The following is a 20937-nucleotide window of genomic DNA, read 5'->3' as shown; positions in this document are numbered from 1 at the left end:
AACCAGTTCTCAGCTTCCTATGGCCTAGTGACTTAATCCTTTGGAAGAAATAGAAAAGTTATTTTTGCCTTAGCTCTAATATTCTGGGATTCCCTTTTTCAGATTCTGAGAAAGAGCAAATGCACATCCTGAGCTCTTCAGACTTCTCAAATTGTGAGGAACAGGATCTTAGCCCACTCGTGTAATTTGTCTGTAAATTGACTCATTGAAATTAGTTACTGAGCTCATTCTAGTAAATATCCTGTTAATAAAATGAGTGTTCTTTGTGATTAAAAATTAACAAAGGCTCTCTTCTATACAACTTATGTGATGTTAGCATGGTGGCAAAAACTGTTCCTTTCCAATTTATAGTTTTCCCTAACACTAAACTGGCACGTTGTATCTTTTCTAATCTCCCCCCACCAGAGGGCTCTAGAAAATAGCAACAGGGGTATTGAAAAAGCCTATAAAACTTGGAAAATAAGCTGAGAGCAGCCTCCACAATTTAATCTGCATGAAGAACCACTGCTGTGCAAATCCATCCTTCTATTTACACAAGAATGCAAGCATGGGGAACACAGCAACTTTCTTTTACTCACGGTAAAGGAGCGGAAGGAAATAGAAATGTTGGGCAACACCACTGTTATCATTAACTGCCCTTAGTAGTATTGCTGTTAGACAACATCCTGAGAATGTCGGTTATAGGCTAAGAGCAAAAATACATTGTGAAAAAGAGTGATTGTCTTGGAGGACTTAGCCTGAAGAGAAGAAAGATGAAGTTGGTGGTAGGCTCACATTGACTATGGTCAGCTTCTCTCTCTTAAGCAAACAGCTAATATGCAGGTTTATGCACACATGTGTAATGTTTATTTGGAGTAGATGAGACTTCTGACCATTTTCACATTGGTGTATGGTGCTAAAGAGACTGTACTAAGAGGCCACAGGGGAATACCACTGTAGACAGATATTGGGGCTTGGAGATGAATCAGGAAGAAAGTCAGAACAGGGAGAGATGTAGTTCAAAAACTATTTTCCTTTCCTCGTCCCTCTGCCCACACAGCAGACTGCAGATCACTACATTCCTACAACAATGTTAAATATCCCATATGTTTTTAAGCTGTGCTTATTCCCATATTTGCTGACAAACTAGTATATACGGGCTACATTTCATATTCAGCAGCCAGTAGTTCCAAATATACCCTGAACAAAATTTCTGATGCTCTTTCTCTTATGCATTAACTAATGACTTTGATTTGTAGCTTTGAATCTCAATGTTTGCTTGTGGCTTAGAGCTTTAGAAAGGGCCAGAATAGGTTGGGAGGCGAAATACCCCTTGAACTCCCAGTAGGGACTTCCAGGGTCAGAGAGCCCCTACTCTGAAGCTACTCAGCATCATCTTCTCAAGCGTTCTGCCCGTCAGTCCACTTGCTCCACTACACCAGCTGAATTCTTGCTAATAATAAATTGCTTGCTTGTCTGAAGTCTACACTCCATATAGATTTGCTGTCTACCCGTATGTGTTAAGAAAAAACATTAATTTTCAGAGTATTCTGCATCTGCTTATCCAGTCAGACTAAAGGACGCTGAGGCTACCAAAACAGTTTAAAATTCATTGGTGGATAATCTTGCTTTGTTTTTGAGCTGGAGATGCAAAGAAAAATCTCCCCGTATCAGGCTTCAGATTCTACCTCAGCTCTGTCTAGACAAAAAGATGACAATAGAATTCCTACCCAGCTTCACAATGTCAGAAAGAACAGAAGGCACCTAAATTCCAAGAGAAATCATATTGCCAGGGAAGAAACTTGCCAGGAAGCTTCACTATTTGGTCCTGTGAGAGCTGAGCTGAGGGGTCTGCACACAACAGCTAGCACCATCTGAGATGCTTTACAGTGTCAGCAGCACTCCCATGGGATTGGGAGATGGGACATGAGAACGAAAGCGAACCAGTATCCACTGCAGCAACAGGAGCAGACATACAAGGCAGATGCACATGCTTACGCACATGAACTAAGCCCCTAAATTCTCAGGGCAGAGAGGAAAGCCCGGACACCATGAGGAAGAAGAAGCATGAACTCACACCTGGCACTCTGCAGCTCTCTGTTCAATGTTATGTTGCTTAGAAAAGTTTCCTACAGCAGTAACAGCAATGTAGTCTGTAACTGACAGTAAGAGTCATCTGGCATCACCGCCCCATTTAGAGCCACATTCCTCATGACCAACACACCACCTTTGAACAAAGTACAAATTTGTTTGTTAGTAAGAAAGAGACTGAAGTCCATCCAACCATTACTTTACTAATTAAACAGTAAAAACGTTCCATGTGTTAAGTAAGTGTTTCAGATTACAATGGGCCCAAATACGGATGCCACAGACTTATCCAGGCATAATCTTAGCAGGGATCGGAGGTACTCTGAAGTAAAGTAAGCCCATCCTGCCGGAGATGAAAAAGAGCTAGGAGGGGCATTCACAGAATGAAATCTTTGCTTCCACTGAGATATAAAAATGCCCCATGAAACATTGTCTTGTAGAAATTGGATTAGAGAGCTAAAAATATATTGTCAGTAAGAATTAGCTGGGGCATTATAATTATGCTTAGCAGTATGCATTTTTTTTATGGCAACACGGTGCAGCTAAATCTAAGGCTCTCGAGCTTTATTTTGACACACAAAAGGCATTAATGCCTACCTTTGTCTGTCCTTCTACAGTGATCTTTTAGACTGCATTAATTAAAGATTTTAACAACATTTCTTAGATCTTGATCTTGGGAGACAGTGTTGAGTCAGAGCCTAGGAGCAACTAAAACATCAGTCCAGGGAGTAGCTGCCAGCACAGCTCTGGTGCTGGAGAGGTGGGGGAAGAGGCAGCAGGAAAACTACTTTAGTTTGGGCACATAAAATGCTATGTGCCCAGTTTCCCTACACTGCAGAAGCAGCAGGAAGGCTGTGCAGATCTACAGAAGCAGCAGAAGCCGTACAGATCAATCTCTGTTGCCAGGCTATGATTTGTCAGGCTCTTTTTGGTGTTGGTGAAAGGAAAAACTGAAAATACCTAGCAAACCTTGTCACATTCCATGTTGTCCACTGTTACTGGAGTTTTCACATTCATATGCTCTCAACTGATGATTTCTAACTTGCTGCAGTCAGTGATCACAGCCACCTGGCAGACAGACATGACTGACTGTAAGGAGAGGACCTTGTCCCATCAATTTAATACATGCAGTTGAAGACCCAGGACACCTACCTTGCCTTGTAGGGTTTCAGCAGACCACAGGGGAGGCTCTCTCTTAGCACGCAAAGACTCCTATCAAACTCCTGTCTAACCAGGTATTTCTAGGTGCCGGAAGTAAAGTTAAGCCGTGCAACTCTCACATCTGGCTGCTCAAAGCAGCATCTAAACATGCTGTTTAAGCACTGATTTTGGGGAAGCCAAGAGAGCTTTTATATATGTCTTTGTACACTATGTATGCTTACATATGTCATAGTTAGTTTAACACCGAGGAAGTCTCTTCCACCCTTACCTAACACCATCATACACTGATGCAAGGTGGTTCTAGCCCTTAGCCCCCTAGCAAGGACCTCTGAAACAGCTACAAATCTAGCTCATGCATACAATTCAATGATCAAACAGCAGACTCACTGCCTACAGAGGAGACAATTCCACGCTTATGGTTGCAACTGGTCATATGTGTTTGCAGGATCAGGCCCACTAGAGGAACTAGCTGGAAATGGGATCAGCAAGGCTTTCCACATGTATCAAGAACATCTAGAGAGGAAGGTAACACTCATGCTCGAGTTTCAGAGTGCACAGGGATGACTCAAAGTAAGACAAAAAATAAAGTAACAGTAAAAGCTTTTGTCAAAAATCAGCTTCCAGACCAAAGTCTTAGTGATTTCAATATATGAAATTTAGTAGTGTCTACCATTAGAGTAACCAGGTTTGCAAAAGGTTTTCCAGGGATTTAAAAAAGAATTATGGATGTAGTAGGTTGTAGTAGACCTTCGGAAGCAACTTGGTATGACATATCAGTAGTTGCAAAAGGTTGTGCAAGTCCCTTACATCAACATTATATACAGCTGGAGGGATTTGCTTTAGTTTAGTTCAGTGGTCCCTGGCCCAAATATGCATGTGGTTCCAACAATCAGTCAGCGGTTTAATCTGCTTTAGGGTGTAATCACAACTGGTACAGGCCTAGAACAGAACTTCTAGTTTCACTTCTTCCAGAAACAATTTAGTTTTAATGCAAGCAGAAATGACTGGGGTACTTGCCTCAAAACCACATTACCAATCTGAACTAAAACACAAATGAAGGCACAGCCACAATCTGCCTCCCAGTGAAACACCTCCATGAGAATCTTATGCCCAGGGAAAATTCCAGTGCTAATTTTTCATAACTACAAAAATTTAGACCCCAGCTTTGCCCTGAAGTGTTTTGCTTACCTGCCGTGGCTGGTTAACCTTTGCTCCAGAAGAAAGCAGCAATCGAATGACATCTAAATAGCCTCCTTGTGCCGCAAGGAAAATTGCAGAAGCTCCATCCTAAGAACAAATACATCCACAGATACACTGTGCCATTTCTCTACACAAAACCAAACCAAACTGAATCAAGTTCTCATTTTTAAGGCACAATGCCAACAGCAGAGACACACTCATGCCCAGGAAATAATTACTGAAAGCCAAAGTCTAGTTCATAAGAATCTACGGTAACATTTTCATTCAGGATGCAGGAGTACTGGCTCCCATCATATATCAAACCAAGCATTAAATCTTGGGTCTGGAATACTAGGAGACTAGTTCATTGAAGCACCAATCTTCACAACGAGAAATTCATTCCTGTATAGCAATAGAGGTTTGTGTAGCTTTTATACATTCAAGCGGAGTGTTCTCCTACATAGGCACAGGGTGAAAACATGTTCAAGTACTTTGCAAGACTGAAGACTCCAGCACTGAAGTCTGCCCTTGGGGCTGAAGGAGTAAGCACTGTGCCATACTAATGTGCCACCCTAGCAACTACCATGCCACCGTCTGGCACATCTTGTAGAAGAGGCTTCACCTATGTAATAATGTAAAAGTAGCTCATGCAAGACAGAGTATCTCATAGACCTATCAGAAACCAGCATTTTCATGCAAGAAGTTTGTGAAAGAACAAATTGTGAACAAATACAGGATTTTAATTTTCCTCAGTATGTCTTTCATATGCATATGTTCTCAGAATTTGACTTTACAGAAATATCTTTCTTAGAAAAAAATTAAGTCATATTTCATTAAGCTTCTTGATGAAAAACTTCCAAACAGCCTTATAATCAATCCAACCATCTAGAAGTGGAAGTCTGCATTGAGGGTGGGACAGGTGTTTACCCATCCTCTATCCACAGCACTCAGCACAGAGCATGCTAGGGCCAATTTTCCCAGGAAGGGAGACTCTTTTAGTTTAGAGACAAGAATGAACTCCTTCACTACATCTCAGACGTGCAAGTACACATCTCATGCTAACTCATGAGTGTGCTTATCACAAAATACAGGGTATTTCAGTGGAAGCTTGTTGTTGACCTTGTTGGTATATCCATATGTTGGGACCAAATGCTGTTGTCTGCCAAGAGATCCTGCTTAGCTACCGCTCTTCTTGCAAAACCCAGCACAGACTTAATGAAGCATGAGCTGAATATAGTGCCCCAGGGACTCAACTGAAAATGTTTGACCTTGATTTCAAGACAAATGCCCTGATAAACAACAGAAGTATCTGCTGGGACTACAAATGCACACCACCAGGCCCTCTGAGGGGCTGTTTTCTCTGGTTGCTATGCGAGTATATGAAATAGGGTGATGGTATCAGGTCCTTTGCAGATTTCCTCCAGAGATGGGTACAGTAAGAATACATCCATTTAGAAAGTAAACAAGGTTTTCTAATATTAAAATAGCTTTGCATTGTGCCATCAATCAAGATACAGAAGCTTGTGTTTCTTATCCCCCAAACATTTTTAGAATTAGTAGTTTTTTGTACTTGATTTGAGTTGATGCTGTAATGAAAAAGCTGGTTTGAGGCTCTAACATATTTCTGGAAAAAATAATGTTTAGCTAGGGTATTATCCCATCTTCTCCTGCACCCCTCACGTGAGTCAATTTAAGATTAAAATGTTTATCTTGATGTTTTGGGGAGGACTAATCCCTCCAAGTTGGTTGTTCGCCAGTGGAACTGCCAGCCAGATATCACTTTGCAGATGCAGCTTGGCAATGTCCAACAAAATAAGCCAGGCTAATTCTTGGTTTGAAGAGATTGTAGACTTATTTTATTAAGCTATTTCTGACTGGTTTTGCCAAATGGTTGTGAGCAATAAAAACACATCTCTAAATTCAATGGCAAATATTGCCCATTTCCAGGAGAAACAAGAAGGAATTTCATTTACTGCTTTCATTTCTAGTAAGTGTCTGCAGGTGTGGCAGCGTGGTTATTTTTAAACCGAGTGGTAACCCCTGGGATTACCACGCGGGGATATGAATCACTGCCCTCAGATTAGAAAGGCAATCGCTACTTGCACAGCAGCAAGGGTGGGACACCCTTCATTATAAATGCAGGGTGAGGGCAGCAGAGAGGTGAGGATGTCCTGTGTGACCAGAGCACAGCTCCTAGCATCAGTGTGGTTCTACCGTCACCAGCCCTCGGCTCCCACACACATTCATGGGAGCTGAGTGTGACAGCATCCTGCAGATCCACCCCCCCTAGAAAGAGCTGAAAAACATCATATATGCCTGGTGAACAACTTCCTTTTTGTCAGTCTTGAGTGCTCTGGAGGAAATATCTGCTACTCATCACTGTTGAATACTGAAAAGCTCAACTTATTTGTGTCTCTGTCACTTGCTTGATCCAGCCTTTTGAAAAGTCAACTAAACAATGTCAGTTCACCCATTTCAACCATTCTTTGCCCAAAGCACTGACAAGGTAGAGATGTACAAATACAAAACTATGTAATTTTAACTGATATTTTTTTAAAAAATAAAAATTAAAGACAACACAGCTTTTACTACTCTTCCTGGCAGAAAATCGATGAACTGATTCTCTAGTGTGTCAGTGGCTTTACAGCTGTTCACTCATCTGTCTGCAATGCAAATCATGGTAGAACATAACACGTTCATTTCTTCAAGGGTAGTGGATAGCACATACCTGATCAATATTTGGTACATATCCTTTATACAGATAACGAACCGAAAAGCAGCCAAATCATCTTGTCTGATTTTGTGGTACTTCTCCCAGGTCCACAAAAAGCAGACAGTTAACAAAATTCACATCCTAGAGGAGTAGAGTACTAGAAAACCACAACATTTGGCAAATGCTTCTCTGTGCTGGAGCCAGAGTATCCGCTCCTGTCCAACCAACAGCATATTTGTTCCACCACCAGTTTTGTCAATATTATCTGTGTCAAATAACTCACATAAAGTTGATCATGAATGTTGGCACCATGCTTCAGGAGAGTGTCCACTACTTTTGCATGCCCGTACTGACAAGCAGCTAGAAGAGCAGTACCTCCATCCTGTGAAAAAGGAAAAAATGTGTACAGTCAGGTGAAAGGGCATGTGCTGGACTGAACATGGCCATAAACTGTAGGCAAATACTGATGTCTTCAGACTTTGGCTCACAGCAGTTCTGTAGTGATCAGCTATCGAATCTTTTATAATTTTAGTGCCAAGTCTCGCCCCACAAACCTTTAAAGGTGTCTTTGTTACTATAAACGTTCTTCCCCTGAGGATTCTTAGTGAGAGACAGGAACCAAGAAAACCCTGCTTTTGTCCTCGTCTTCTGCCTTCCCACTAGGATCTTCATTCCCTTCACAACTCCAAGCTCCTCCATGTCTTTTCCCTTTACTGCCAAATAACCCTCCCCTGCCAAGCTCTTCCGCCAGTTGAAGGACAGCGCACCTTTCCCCTGCTCCAAAGCCTAACAATCATCTACTCTTCTTTGTCGAGAATCTCATGCCCTGTTGTGTCCTGCTTCTCAACTGTTGATTGCTGGCATGAAGAAGAGTAGGGAGGATGCATTTGCAAACATGGTAGCTAGCTAGGGAGGTGTGCATCAGACCAAACCCATGACCATCGGTGAAAGCCCCATTACTTTCGTTGAAGAAGCGATCCCTGCAGGTAGGAGCAGTACAAGGTGATTATAGTTACTGCAGATCACCACTAAAGGGAGACTTATGCACATGGATCAAATCCTGTCTGTATAGATGCTCCCTTGGAAGCCATCTGAGAAGAGGAACACATCAGTGTCACTGGCAATTGACTCCAAGCCAGCTGAAACAACTAAGATAACAAATGTGAGTCTTGACATCTTGTTAAATGCACTGTGCCCAACTCCAAAACTACCTTTATTTCTGATACTGATACAGAAAGGAAGTTCTTATCTTCTGCCTGTTATGGCACTGTGCCATCACACTCCAAGTCATTCACACCAGAGATCATCTCTCTCCTTCCCTGCTTTCTCCCAGTCTCAATCTCCTCTTCCACAAGATAAACTATCTAAAGTATTTCAGACAAATGGTTTCTAGAGCTGTTATTAATGTGAGCAGGGATTGTTTTCCCTCAGACGTGTCCTCTGAAACAGCTCCAAAGTTTTGTCTGAAATTTTCCACACAGACAGATATCCACAAGAGAAGTTACAGCTTGAATGGCCAAATGAATCTTTTATAACAGGGAGTGCCAATCAAATTTATTAATCTGTGTTGCTATTTCATGCCTATAATAATCTCATGAAAACTCAAGCTCTGACATGACTGAACTAACCCAAAGGGACTGTCAGTAGCTACTCTCAAAACCTCACATTCACCCTTCCTTCCTGTGATACTGAAAAGCAAACAAGACCTGTGTTAGCAAAATCACAGATGTGAAGCCGTTATGTGACAATCTGAGAATTACATAGTAATTCTAGATTATTTGAGTAAACACAGCATGTAATCAGGTCAGTGGAATTAAGTTATTCTATAGCTACAATGAGTCATTAGACTTTCCTGTCAAATTAAACTACCCTAATTTAATGGGAACTGCTGGAACAAAACATAAAAGCAACCACAATGGTTCCTGGATTAAAAAACAGCTTATACACACTTAAAAGACAATGGCAAAAGCTAATAGCTTCGTGAAACCTATTTCCTGTCTCCAACCAGTTGAAAGCCATTTTGCTTGAGCAGTGAGTTACCAGAACAAAAGGGCTACAAACAAAAACCAGACATTTTTAAGACTCTTTCCCTGAAGGAAACTGTGAGAGAAAAGATAGTGAACTAAGAAAGAAATTGTGCTATCCAGATTGGAGGTTCTCTGTGGAGAGGCAGGGAAGGACGAGCTTTAGGAAGCTTAAAAATATTGAGGTTCCCTGTATGGTGGGTAAATAGACCCACTCAGCTGTATATGGGAATAGTTTGTTTACTGCCTTATGGTCTGGGGTTCATTTTCTGAAATTCTTGTGTTCCTAACAGGCTCCTGTTATCTTAAGAAGATTATTTGGTTATTAATATAATTTCTGGAGGGAACCAAATGACAGGTCCCAAATAAAAGGCAGGCCTGCATAGCTAATGACACTTAACACAGTGGAGCTGACACTCAGCATTAGGAGGACAACTGTGTGATTGCACCTTGGGAGATGTCACAGCTTGAGGTTTAAGAAGGGAGGCACTCCTGCAAGATTTGTCTAAGTGTCTCAAAAATGGGCATCTTGACCAAGTGTTTGGTCAAGTGTTTGGTTGAATCCAATGAACAGTTCTAGACAGATACATTTTTAAACGAATAACACATTTCCAAAATATATGATTTAAATCTTTCAGACTAGAGTGACCAAGTTTCTTTGATTGCCCTGATCAGAATCTAGGGATTAGAAAAAAACCCACATTTGTTTGTCACCTGTTCCAGCTGCCCACTCTGAATCAAATATTCACTGGGCCAGAAAGAAGTGGGTAACGACTCCTTGCCTCAAAGATTTGGACCCTGATCAGGAAGACAAGTGGGGTCTGAGACCTGCTCTACTGTGTCTCCTATAAAGCTGAATACATTCAAAAGAAGACACAGAGATTCATTTGAACGTTGTGATAAAAAGATAGGTCTTCCTGTAAGAAAAGGGAAGATGGGACCAGAAAGCTTTTTCATTGAAAAGAGCATGCTGTAAGACGGCTCTCAGTTAAATTGAGGAATTGTCAAGTAGTGTGCAGGTCCACGGTTTCTTAGGAGGAGAAAAACTCAGCCCCCTCCCACTGCTATAGGGCTTCCATCTTGCTTTCTCTTACACTTTCTTCCCTTTTTGCCAGCACACAAGCCTTTCCTCCAGCACACTCTAGCTGGAGACCCCAAAGATTTGACCCCTTCCCAAGGTCATTGGGAAGGCACGTGCCATATATAGGGGTAAATAAAGGAAGTAAATGAAAGTTGCTTTCAGCCATGTGATTCCTTCTTTCCTTTTTGGCTTCAATTGAGTCGAGTAAAAAGCTGAACCAGCATCTTTAGTGCTGGCTGCCTTCCTGGAAACTCTGAGCAGGGCAGCAAGTAAGAGCAGGGACATGTGAGCAACCACAGAGGCACTTTGAGGGCCACAGTGAGCGGGAGGCTAATGGTGCAGCTGAGAGAAGGCACTTAGTCTTGTCTTTCTTTCTTTCTTTCTTTCTTTCTTTCTTTCTTTCTTTCTTTCTTTCTTTCTTTCTTTCTTTCTTTCTTTCTTTCTTTCTTTCTCATATCCTGTTTTCCTAACACAACACAGCTTCTATTAAACATTCACTGCAAACCCTTCCAACTCAGATAGGAACCAGTTCTCTCAACTACCTCTGCAATTCTTTCTCTAAAACTATTTTTCTTATCCCCCTCTAGTCTGTCCTCCCTATTGGTGGCACATACAGTAGTTGGCCATCTCTCATGTAAGCACTCAGAACAGCAGCACCTAAGATCAAGCTACCTGCTATATACTTCCCTGCCTATCTGTCTACCTCTTCCTTCATCTCTGTCATCATCGCCTGAAAGTGGCTTAGAATCATATGGTGTTTTGCCATCTCTGAAATATAAGACAAGGGAGAGGAGCTGATTTTCTGCAATCACTACATGCTGAAAAATAGCCTCTGACATACTGTTTGACCTGCAGTACTGCTCGGAAGACGCGTCACCATGCAAAACCTTTTAAGAACCTCCATGCTTATGTCTCAGAGTAAGAAAAGAGAACATGTTTCAATTTATGATGCATACTTCTAAGAATGCCAGACTGGGACAGTGTTTGACTTGATGATTCCTGTGGGTCCCTTCCAACTCAGGACACTTTATGATGATATTATTGAATAATATGCATTTTATAATAAATATATAATAGCCTTCAATAGTACTATTTGTTCTCCTTAAAACACAGAATCATAGAATCATAGAATGGTTAGGGTTGGAAGAGACCTTGAAGATCATCTAGTTCCAACCCCTCTGCCATGTGGAGAGACACCTTCTTGTTCTGACAGGTAAAACAAATAGTTAGGAAAAATAATATGTAAAAGAGTATGTTAGAACAAATCTCTTCAGGAATATTTCTTTCTCATAGATTTGCATTTATTTAGGTAGATTTATTTTCCATGGTTTGCGGAACATCCAGTCACATCTTAATACTTAATCAAAACCACCATTGTATTCTTCACTACATAACATGGTAAGTATAAAAAGGCAATTTTTTAAAATAAGTGTGTACAACAGATACTCCAAAGACATTTCTCACTGAATGTTGCCAAAGGCAAAACGTAATCAAATGGCAAAATGGATTATTGATATGTTAGAAAGATACATATATCCAGCTATGCCTTCAACCATCAACTGTTCTCTGACAGACAGATTTGGAACTAATTGTGTCTGTACTGATGACAATGCAGCTGAGGGGCTGTCCTGAGAAAGAATCTAGTAATAAAATATCAGTAGAAGTAATATTGTAGCTATTCATTACAATAGTGTTTTATGATGACTTTTTACACCGTGGAAACCAAGAACGTCTAATCCATGGAGTAATGAGAAATGTTTCTTTGCCATGTTGTTGAACTATGCATTCAGATGTCCCATTGAAAACTTATCAGCCTACTGAAACAGATGTTACTGAAGTGAGCATTTAAATCCAGACTCACATAAAAGGCAATGAGATATTTAAAATGCTATATAGAAGTCTTATGCCATTTGAGGAACAAAGGTGTGGGACATCAGCATTATTGCTAATTACTATATTACACTACTTTAGAATGTTTGCTTTGCCTGCTGTGGTGAATATCAACTTTAATTCTACAAGGGGTAACAAGAATTGAAAGCCTGTATTAAGATGGTTCAGCAGTCTCCGACATGAGTAATACCTGTACTCATCGCAATTTACAGAGAGGTACACGAAATAAAAAAGATGTTGGGCTTTGCATTTCCTTGCTTTAAAGTCTCTGTTTCCTAGGATACATTCAATTTGTTTTCTTATTTCGACTCCATGTCTTCATTTATAACAGAAAGTACTTCGCAAATAGATTAATTTTGCAGTGCCCTTTAAAAACAGCCAGGATTGGCCATATCTTTTCCAGCCCTGCTTCCAGCTGAGTGCTTTAATCAGAAAATGCCTTATCTCTGACCTGGAAAGATATTTTGTCAATTATATTGTTTCTGGGGTTTGGGGGTGGGGGAGGCGTTAAGGAGCCTGTTATCTTAGTCACCTGTTAACAGAACGAAGGTCAGATGGAATAATTCCAAGCTATGAAAACCACATTATTAAACCAGAAAATTGAACTGATACAAAAACATAGTAGAAGGCCCATGGAAGGTGCACACTGTCAATGCAGTACATCTGCAATGATGCCTCCTGCCCAGGTACACACTGCTGCACAAAGTATAAGTTGGTTTTCCACCCAGCCTCAGTCTAAAAAGTTGGTGGATCACCAAAGCCCAGTCTGGAAGCTGTAATCATTTGGATACCTGTGTCTAGATCCTCACTTCAGAAGTCCTTGCTGGAGTCCCCAGGCAAGGAATGAGTGAAAGAATGAACATGCCAATTTCCAGGATAGATCCCAGAATTAATAATGAATATAGCAAAGCCTTCATGTTTCTATCCAGAAAGAGCAGACCTTTTCAGCAAAGAAAGCATGGACATGATAATTAATCCCAACTTTTTAAACCAGTGTCACTTTAATCTTGCACAGATTAATTTTAACTCAGATATCATTTGTTCAGCTTTTAAGAGCCTTTTCAGCACTACAGTTTGTGTTATATGGCGACTCCTGAAGAGATGGATACACCTCTTGAAGAGGCGATGAGGAGAGAGTTCTTGGACAGACACATTTGACACTGCTGGAAAACAGCTTCACGTACACATTGCACACCAGTTTGTTGTGTTATGTCCCATGGAAATTGATGCTGTCTTATGACCAGCTTTACTGAAAGTGGCAGAAAACTGTGGCCTAGAGAGGAAGAGCAACCTGCAGTTTAGAAATTACTTAGAATTGGCACATGGGTCAAATCAGGTTTGAATTCAGAAGAAGAGGAAGACGGGAATATGGGTGCTGGCAGTAAAGTTTCAAGGTGAGCAACAGTAGAGTCCAAACTTGCATTTGTCCAAAGAAGAAAGCCAGTAGGAGTGGCTGAATCCAGGAATATTTTCTTATCCTTAAGATCTTTACTCCTTTTTATCTGCCCTAGTGACTCATGCCAATATATTTTGCATGCTTCATAAAAGATCATATATTGTCATGAAGGATCAGACAATTTCCAGCCTGATGTTCGCCTTCTGGGCCAAGTCTTGGCCTCTTCACACACTCCCAGTTCACAGGCTGTGGAAAGGTTTGGTAAAAACGTAACCGTCCTTCTCAAGAGAATAAGGTGCTCAGCCTCTGTCTTACCAAGTTCTCTGCATTCACCACTCTCCCTCCCTCAGCAAAAACGCTGCCCAACTGCATGCTGAGCTACAGTGAGTAATCTAGGTTCCTCCTATGCCTGGAACACTTCTGTTCCTTCAGCATGGCTTTGTGGCCTTTTTATAGGCCAAATGACTCAAAGGACACTGTAAATTCACGCACCCAATTACATAGAGCTGAATGCAAGAGATGATCCTTCTGAATGCTGCCAACCCTCATCTATACTCTGAAATAAAAGACTGAGATGCAACCCTTATTTTAATGTGTAGCTTCTCCCAATAACTCTGTCCCACATGAGGCTGTCCAGCACTTTAAAATCCAGTTGTTGTATTTAACATTCCAACCTCCTACATTGCCATTCATGTTGTGTTAAACAGCCACAATTTCATTCATGCTTTTAAATTTACTGATTGCTGCTTGGTCAGATAGTTGTTTACCACAAGCATTGCTCCTTGGGGTACTGGAATCCTACTATTGGGGCATGTGTGGACTCCGACCGCAAAAGCTCAGGATTTTTAATCCCTGCATCATAAGGAGCTGAGTCTCTGATGTTTCATCAATTCCATTCATATTTAAAGCCTATATTTCTAGGGACTCTGGAAAGCAGGTATGGGTTGAGGGAATCACTCAAATCAGAGACTTCAAAAAATGGTTACTGTGGGGTGAAGAACTATTCCTTCTTCTTCAAAAACATTGCTATGGATCCCAAGGTAAGTGACTGGCAAGTGTCCTCTACAGACTATGGGAAGGCTCCAAAATGTGGCCAGCATGTAAAGGGCAAGAATATTTAATGAAAATACGTTGCTTTTGGTTCTGTTTACTGAAAGCAGAGGAGTTAGTACTGCCTTGGGATAAAAAACTGAGTTGACTGAATGCTGCTGTCAGTGATGAACTGCTGTTCTTAACGCTGTTCACCCGGTGAGAAGTGACGAATCAGGCTCTGCTGCCTGTGCTTTTGGCTATTCTAAGATTTTTCAAAAGGACCTGCCTGAACAAAGCAATAGAAGCTCTGAAATGCTTTCCATCTTCTTCACACAGGTGAGTAAATGGGAATTTAGAGAGGACTGAAGGCATTTTAAGTATCCTATGGTCGTATATAGAGGCATCTCAATGCAGATAAAATTTCAGTGTATGCAAGTTTAGTACATATACACCTAAAATAGTATCCTACCCAACACCTACAAAAAGACTCTTACAGTTTTGGAGGATGGCTTAAAAAGAAAGACTGCCAAGGGACTGATCTTTGATCAACTTATGCCATTAAGTGTAGGCAGTAAAAGTCAGTCACAAGTTAATATTTTCACAGTATGTTACATTACTCATATTACTCAGAAAATGTTAAAGTGAGGAAATCCGTTAATAATCTTCCTGTTGCTATGTCATGTTTCATGTGAATAGGAAAAAACAGCTTTGATTGTCAGAATGTAGTAGCATGTAGAAATAGACCCATCACCTTACTTTATTCTTAAATTCAGTGGAGGCTCCAAATTCAAAGAGGAACTTCACTACATCGTTGTGGCCTTGCTGTGCAGCAAAGAACAGAGGAGTTGCACCTGACTGTAAGGAAAATAATAGATTAAAAAAAATCCCAAACATATAGCATATTTGACTGAAATATATACATTACAAATTAAAAAGCATTGAGCACATTCAGTTGAATATTAGCTGAAAAGATCTGGTGGTTTTGAGGACTCCAGAGGACACCAGGTATCTTAGGCCAGTTTTCTTCCCATTGCATTGAGATTTCTGTTCAGCATTATACATTTGAGTAAAACCAAAGTTTCACAAAAGGGGCTTCTGCACAGAGTTTCTAATATAGACCTTTTAGGATTCACTCATTCAGTTGTCAGACAGGGAAAGCAAGCCCAGAGCGGGAAACGAAATCTGGCACAACAGAGGAACAGCCAATTTGAAACTAATTCCCATTCCACCTGCTGCTACAACTTGAGACAAATAGCAACATGGGATGGATTTGGATCAGGGTGTGGAAAGACCAGTTATTTACTACAGCAGAGGTCCCCCTTGCTTGACCACTAACAAAATGTGACTGCCGCTGGCGTAAGTCATCCTTATCTCTTGCAGCAGTAGCTTCCCATCCAGCCAAGCAGCCTTCAACCAACTATAACCAGACCTGCAACTCCTGCTTTCCCTTAACCTCATTGAAGAACTGAAACCCCATATTTTATCCTAGTTATGTAAAATACTGTCCGTAGTATGTGAGTAAATCAGGACCCAAAAAATGAATATGTAAGATTTTAATGGCTGGATAGAAGGAAAAAGGAAGGGAAGGGAGGGAGAGAGAGACATACACAAGGGAAGGGAGGGAGGGAGGAAGGAAGCACTTGTTTGAGTATGTGGATTTAGTTTCTGAACATTACTGTTGGTCTTTAAGGCTTAAACTTCATCTTATTTGCTTCCTCTCTGCAACAGAGTGATTTTGGAGGATTTCAGTGTTTCTTTTTTTGTTGGCTTGCTGAATCAGCATGTCCTGAGTGATACTCAAGAGCAGCTCCATAAAACTGTTCTCAGCTTTGGTTTTGTTGCTCCTTTTCAAAGAATGTTTACCTAAGGGAAGGGAAATGTTTAAATACATGTTTTGTTGGAACAGGACCCCACTGAAAGATACTGATAATCGCGGTTAGAGCAAGTTTAGGCCAGTAAGTCCAAAGAAGTTTGTATCATTGAACATGGGACCCACTTACTCAGTAACATGCAGATGTCAGCATGAGATTAGTGATCTAGTTCCAGGTAACCAAGGAAAGTGAGAAACATTGTCTTGTATTGTTAAAGTGATGAGCATACTGCTGTCCTGCTCTGTCTGCTGCCATTGTGTGTTACTCTGTGCCCTCCTTAAACTGCTGTTCTCTTAGGACCCGTATAACCATTGTTGTCCTAGAGTAATTCTGCTCTCCAGAATTACTCCAGCACACAGACCAGAACTGCTGCAGGTACTCTGTACAACCACTTGTGCCGAGTATGAGGGGAAGGCACTTTCCCAAAGCCAGTGCTGACATCCCTTCCACAAGCAAGATTATTGTGGTGTGAGAGATGCCTTGAATCCAAAGCAGAGACATAGGTGAATAAGCTGTGTGACTGTTAGAGATGAGTTGGCTCAGGCTAAGAGGCAGAAACTCCAAAGCATAGAGTAAAAATAAACCCCAGGCTAGCAATGGCATCCACTCCATTTTAATGATTAGAGTCCACAAATCAAAAGCTAAAGGACTTCTCCTTACCATTTATCCCATCCAGAAAGCTGCAAATTACTATGCCAATAAATGAAATTGCAAATGTATAAATGGTATAATCCTAGGTTACATCTTAGATGGAACCGACCCTCACCAACCAGATGTGTTGGAAATGTTTGATGAATTATTTATAAGTGGACGCCTGACATCTGATTTTCTATTATAAACTCCAGACATCTGATTCTTTGCTGTCCTCAAGAGAACAGACCCTGTTTATACATGCACTGTAACATAGTGACACAGCAAGTGACAAGCAGTTGGCAAAAAACAACAGACAACACTCTTCATTACAATCACTTAATCAATCCCTGTTTGAATGCAGAACTTCTCCTACCTCTCTCTGCAGATTGATATCTGCTCCTTGCAACACCAATTCCCGTACGCAATCTATGTGGCCATAGTAAGATGCTACCATCAGAGCTGTTGTGCCAAGCTGGGAGTAAGGAAAAACAAGTCAGTACCTTCAACAGACACCTCCTGCTTTGAAAGGGGCCATCTGGAAGAGAGAGCACGTCTTCTGAGAAGCTGAAGGAAGCTTATGATCATTGAGAAACCTGCTATCATTTCAAATTTACTATCAAGAATACTTTGGAAATGAGCAATCAGCAGGTGTTAAAGCAAAAACATTACAGACTCGCCTGCGGTACTATGGTCTGACCTTTCAACAGATATGTGTGCAATGACTTGTCTTTATTGTCCCCAAATAAGTGCAATAAAAATAATCATATTTTTTATTTATACACTGCATTTTAAAAGAAAATCTCAAAGGTCTTTGCATCATTTCCAGCAGAATGACCTTAGATGCAGCAGCTCAGTGACTTAGCTGAGTCATTTAATTGTGAGTCATAGGCAGAAGTAAGGTCAGGGTGATTTAATACTAATTCTCTATCCTAATAATGACAGTAAAATCACTCTGTGACTACTGATATTATATGAGATAACCTTCCATACCTTAACTATGTGTTCAGGTTTCCTCAGTACCTCATAAGGTCACTTAAGCCAAATAAGATTTAGGTTATATTTATGTGGTGTAGAGACAATAAAAAAAAAAAAAAAATCCCCACGAAATCTTTCAGTCATGTGTCTGAGCTCCTCTTTGCTTGGAAACTGTACTGTGTCTTCCTGCTGGTGCCAAGTCCAGGAGACACTGGGCTGGCGCTGAGGGAGGAAGAAATTAGGGGACCAGTGCTGGGTAAAAGACACCACATGGCACATCATGTGGGAATGACTGTATATCAAATGCAAACTTTTACATTGTCTAAATGGAAACTATGGTCCAACGTTCGTTTGTTGGGTTTTTTTTAAATAATTACACGGAGCTCTGCAAGCTGACAGAATCATTACTGCTTGGGCTTGGTTGAGTTGACTCTTCACTGTGATCTATTACTATTACACAATGACATTTCCTTGCAAAAAGAAGCCTGAGGTGCTAGGATCTGTGTTTTTAATGTCAGCGCCACAAATATTTGTGCAAGACACATTTTTGAGTGCTGGCAAATTCCTAACCCCTTGTCACTGATGTAAATCATCGCACTATTTTATCCTGAGTTTCAAACTAGCTTCCTGATGAGAGAAGGATTTAAAACATCCCAAAGCGCCACAAGACTCTCAAATGTCTCATGTTAGATCCCTGCCACACCCTTGGCACAGTGTGCTATGGAAAGTGATGTAAAATCAGTGCGATGGGTGTAGGTGCATTGTGTGCATACGCTGTCTTTGCAGTCCACATCTACTCGCCCACTGTTCAGCAGCAGCTGGAGGAGAGCCAGGTTTCCTTTTCTTGCAGCCCAGAACGCAGCATTGGCAAGCGGTGTTTCTTTCTGGTGAAAATAAAAAGACCAAAATGAAGAAGCAGAAATAAAACACTTTGTAAGATGCCTTGGACAAACACACACATACAAATTCTGCATTCAAGACAGGGAATTTTCAGCTTAGTGTGCTGTCCTTTCAAATGCAGAGCACCGAAGGTAAGCTAATTTAATTTCTTTGTGTAATTAGAGACATCAGCCTCCCTACGCTACCTCATGTTGTTTTGGGCCTTGCCTGTGTCCATGGCAGCCTATGACTCTTGGCTTTCTCTGTAATTAGAGACAACGATGCTAGTTCAGATCCACAGGGAAACATCACAGAAAACAATGTGCTAACTGGTACCTGTACTATCTGCATCTGTGGTGGGGCTGGGCACAGCTCGAGAGGCTGAATCACTTGCTGATTCTCCTGCTGCAGGAGAATCCCTAGGACTTCAGGCTAGCTTTCTGCCATCTGCTTTTCTGCATATGAAGCCTCAGTACAGGACAAGTATTGCTCATACATCTCCCATACTGTTTGGTCTGCCTCCTTTCTGGAATTAACACCCTGTAACTGTGGGCACACGACATACCTCCTGGGTGATGATGCTAGAAAAAAATCTCACTGTCTGTAGGCTTACAGACTCATTTACTAGGCACACAAGGCAATATGTTAAGGCAAAATTAGGAAGCTCTGAAATCTAGATAACAACTGTTAAACAAATTGGTATTAATACTCTTTTGAGGCTTTCTTAGTCCTATGAACAATGCCACAATGTGACTTCTCCCTTGTAGGAATAAATTATCGCTGCCCAGAAGAGGAGGAAGACAGCAGAAAAAGAAACAGACTTTGCTCCTGACTTCTTTACCTGATCCATGCAGGCAGCTGCCAAAATGCTGCCCTGACAGATAAGCACTGCAATGGGTGAAGTGCAGGGAGGAAACAATGCTCTGATAGCAATAGTGTGTATCCTAGAGTATGCTCATGCCACTGTTTTTTTAATAAGGCCCAAAACCACCAACACTTCAGTAAAATATCATTTAACTGACAGTCATCTTAGACCAAAAGAGTGTTAAAAACACCCAGGGGCCTTGCTCTCCAGCGAATCCTGCCTTTGGGATAACTCAAAAGAGAGTGCAGATATAAAAGCCAATAATTCTGCCTCAGAAAATGTAATGCACACTTCTCCATGTTTAAAGGTCAATGCGCATGTGTAATGTGGTAGAGACTCAGGGCTGAATGGTTTCATGACTGATACTTAAAATGGACATCTAGAGCAAAGTTTAAATTGTTCCCTTCACTGATGTGCAGGTAATAAACCTTGAAAATACAGCAGACACAAGACCAATCCTGTATGAAACTATCCCAGATCCATTGCACTGACTACTTCTCATGGATTGCATTTTTAATATTCATAGCTTGAAAAACTGGCAGCTGTTTGAGCTGAGAGAAGTTTTGACCATTCAATAAATTATAAGACACTTCCTATAAATTGAAAGTGATATTTCGTGTACCAGCACACATAGGCTAAATTATGATTTTCCTTTCACAACTAATAGTTTTTCCCTCGTGAATTTGTAGATAATGCTGATTAAAGTAGACCGAGCAGTTTATACTCGCCTCGCTGGCAAGGCGGTACCTTTTTTTCACTATGAAGGCACAGTGGCAATGTGATTGCATTTATTATGTCTACCATACAACAATACCATTATTGATCAGGCAAGCATGAACTGGAATCAATATTCAGAAACTCTTCTGCTTTCATCAGGTTACATAAGGAGAGAAGATAACTAAGTTGCCAGTGTTATCCTAGGCTGGAAGTAAAAGTCCAAAGTCTTTTGCATTAGGAGTCATAAATTCTTACTTCTTTTTTCTTCCCTGTAATTCTTACAGTAGTTCTCCAGCAAAGTTGTCCTTATACTTTGCATAAAACCCAGGGTATGGAAAAATTCTTCAATGCATCAAGGACATGAATTGAGGCATTTCCCAGTGGTGCTTTTTGACCCAATTAGGGATGACAGCTATCAGTACTTGTACTTTCCTCGTGCCCCTGTGTTACTGGG

At 41.0% G+C, this 20937-nt stretch overlaps 1 protein-coding gene across 2 annotated transcripts in view; it reads right to left on the bottom strand.

Annotated features, from left to right (window-relative positions):
• Positions 1 to 20937, bottom strand: part of ANKRD29 (ankyrin repeat domain 29) — a 35351-nt gene that overhangs the window by 11415 nt on the left and 2999 nt on the right. Inside the window, exons 2-6 of one of the 2 annotated variants that reach the window (XM_009563250.2) lie at positions 18796 to 18906; positions 17421 to 17519; positions 15300 to 15398; positions 7404 to 7502; positions 4417 to 4515 (exon numbers count right to left, since the gene is read on the bottom strand). In XM_009563250.2, the coding sequence (XP_009561545.1) occupies positions 4417 to 4515; positions 7404 to 7502; positions 15300 to 15398; positions 17421 to 17519; positions 18796 to 18906 (507 nt within the window). Of the gene's footprint in view, positions 1 to 4416; positions 4516 to 7403; positions 7503 to 15299; positions 15399 to 17420; positions 17583 to 18795; positions 18907 to 20937 lie in introns of both variants that reach the window. The other variant, XM_054060237.1, reaches the window with a different exon arrangement.

Source organism: Cuculus canorus, chromosome 2, assembly GCF_017976375.1.
Source record: "Cuculus canorus isolate bCucCan1 chromosome 2, bCucCan1.pri, whole genome shotgun sequence".
Taxonomy (NCBI): Eukaryota; Metazoa; Chordata; class Aves; order Cuculiformes; family Cuculidae; genus Cuculus; species Cuculus canorus.
This window is presented reverse-complemented; position numbering and strand designations above follow the sequence as displayed.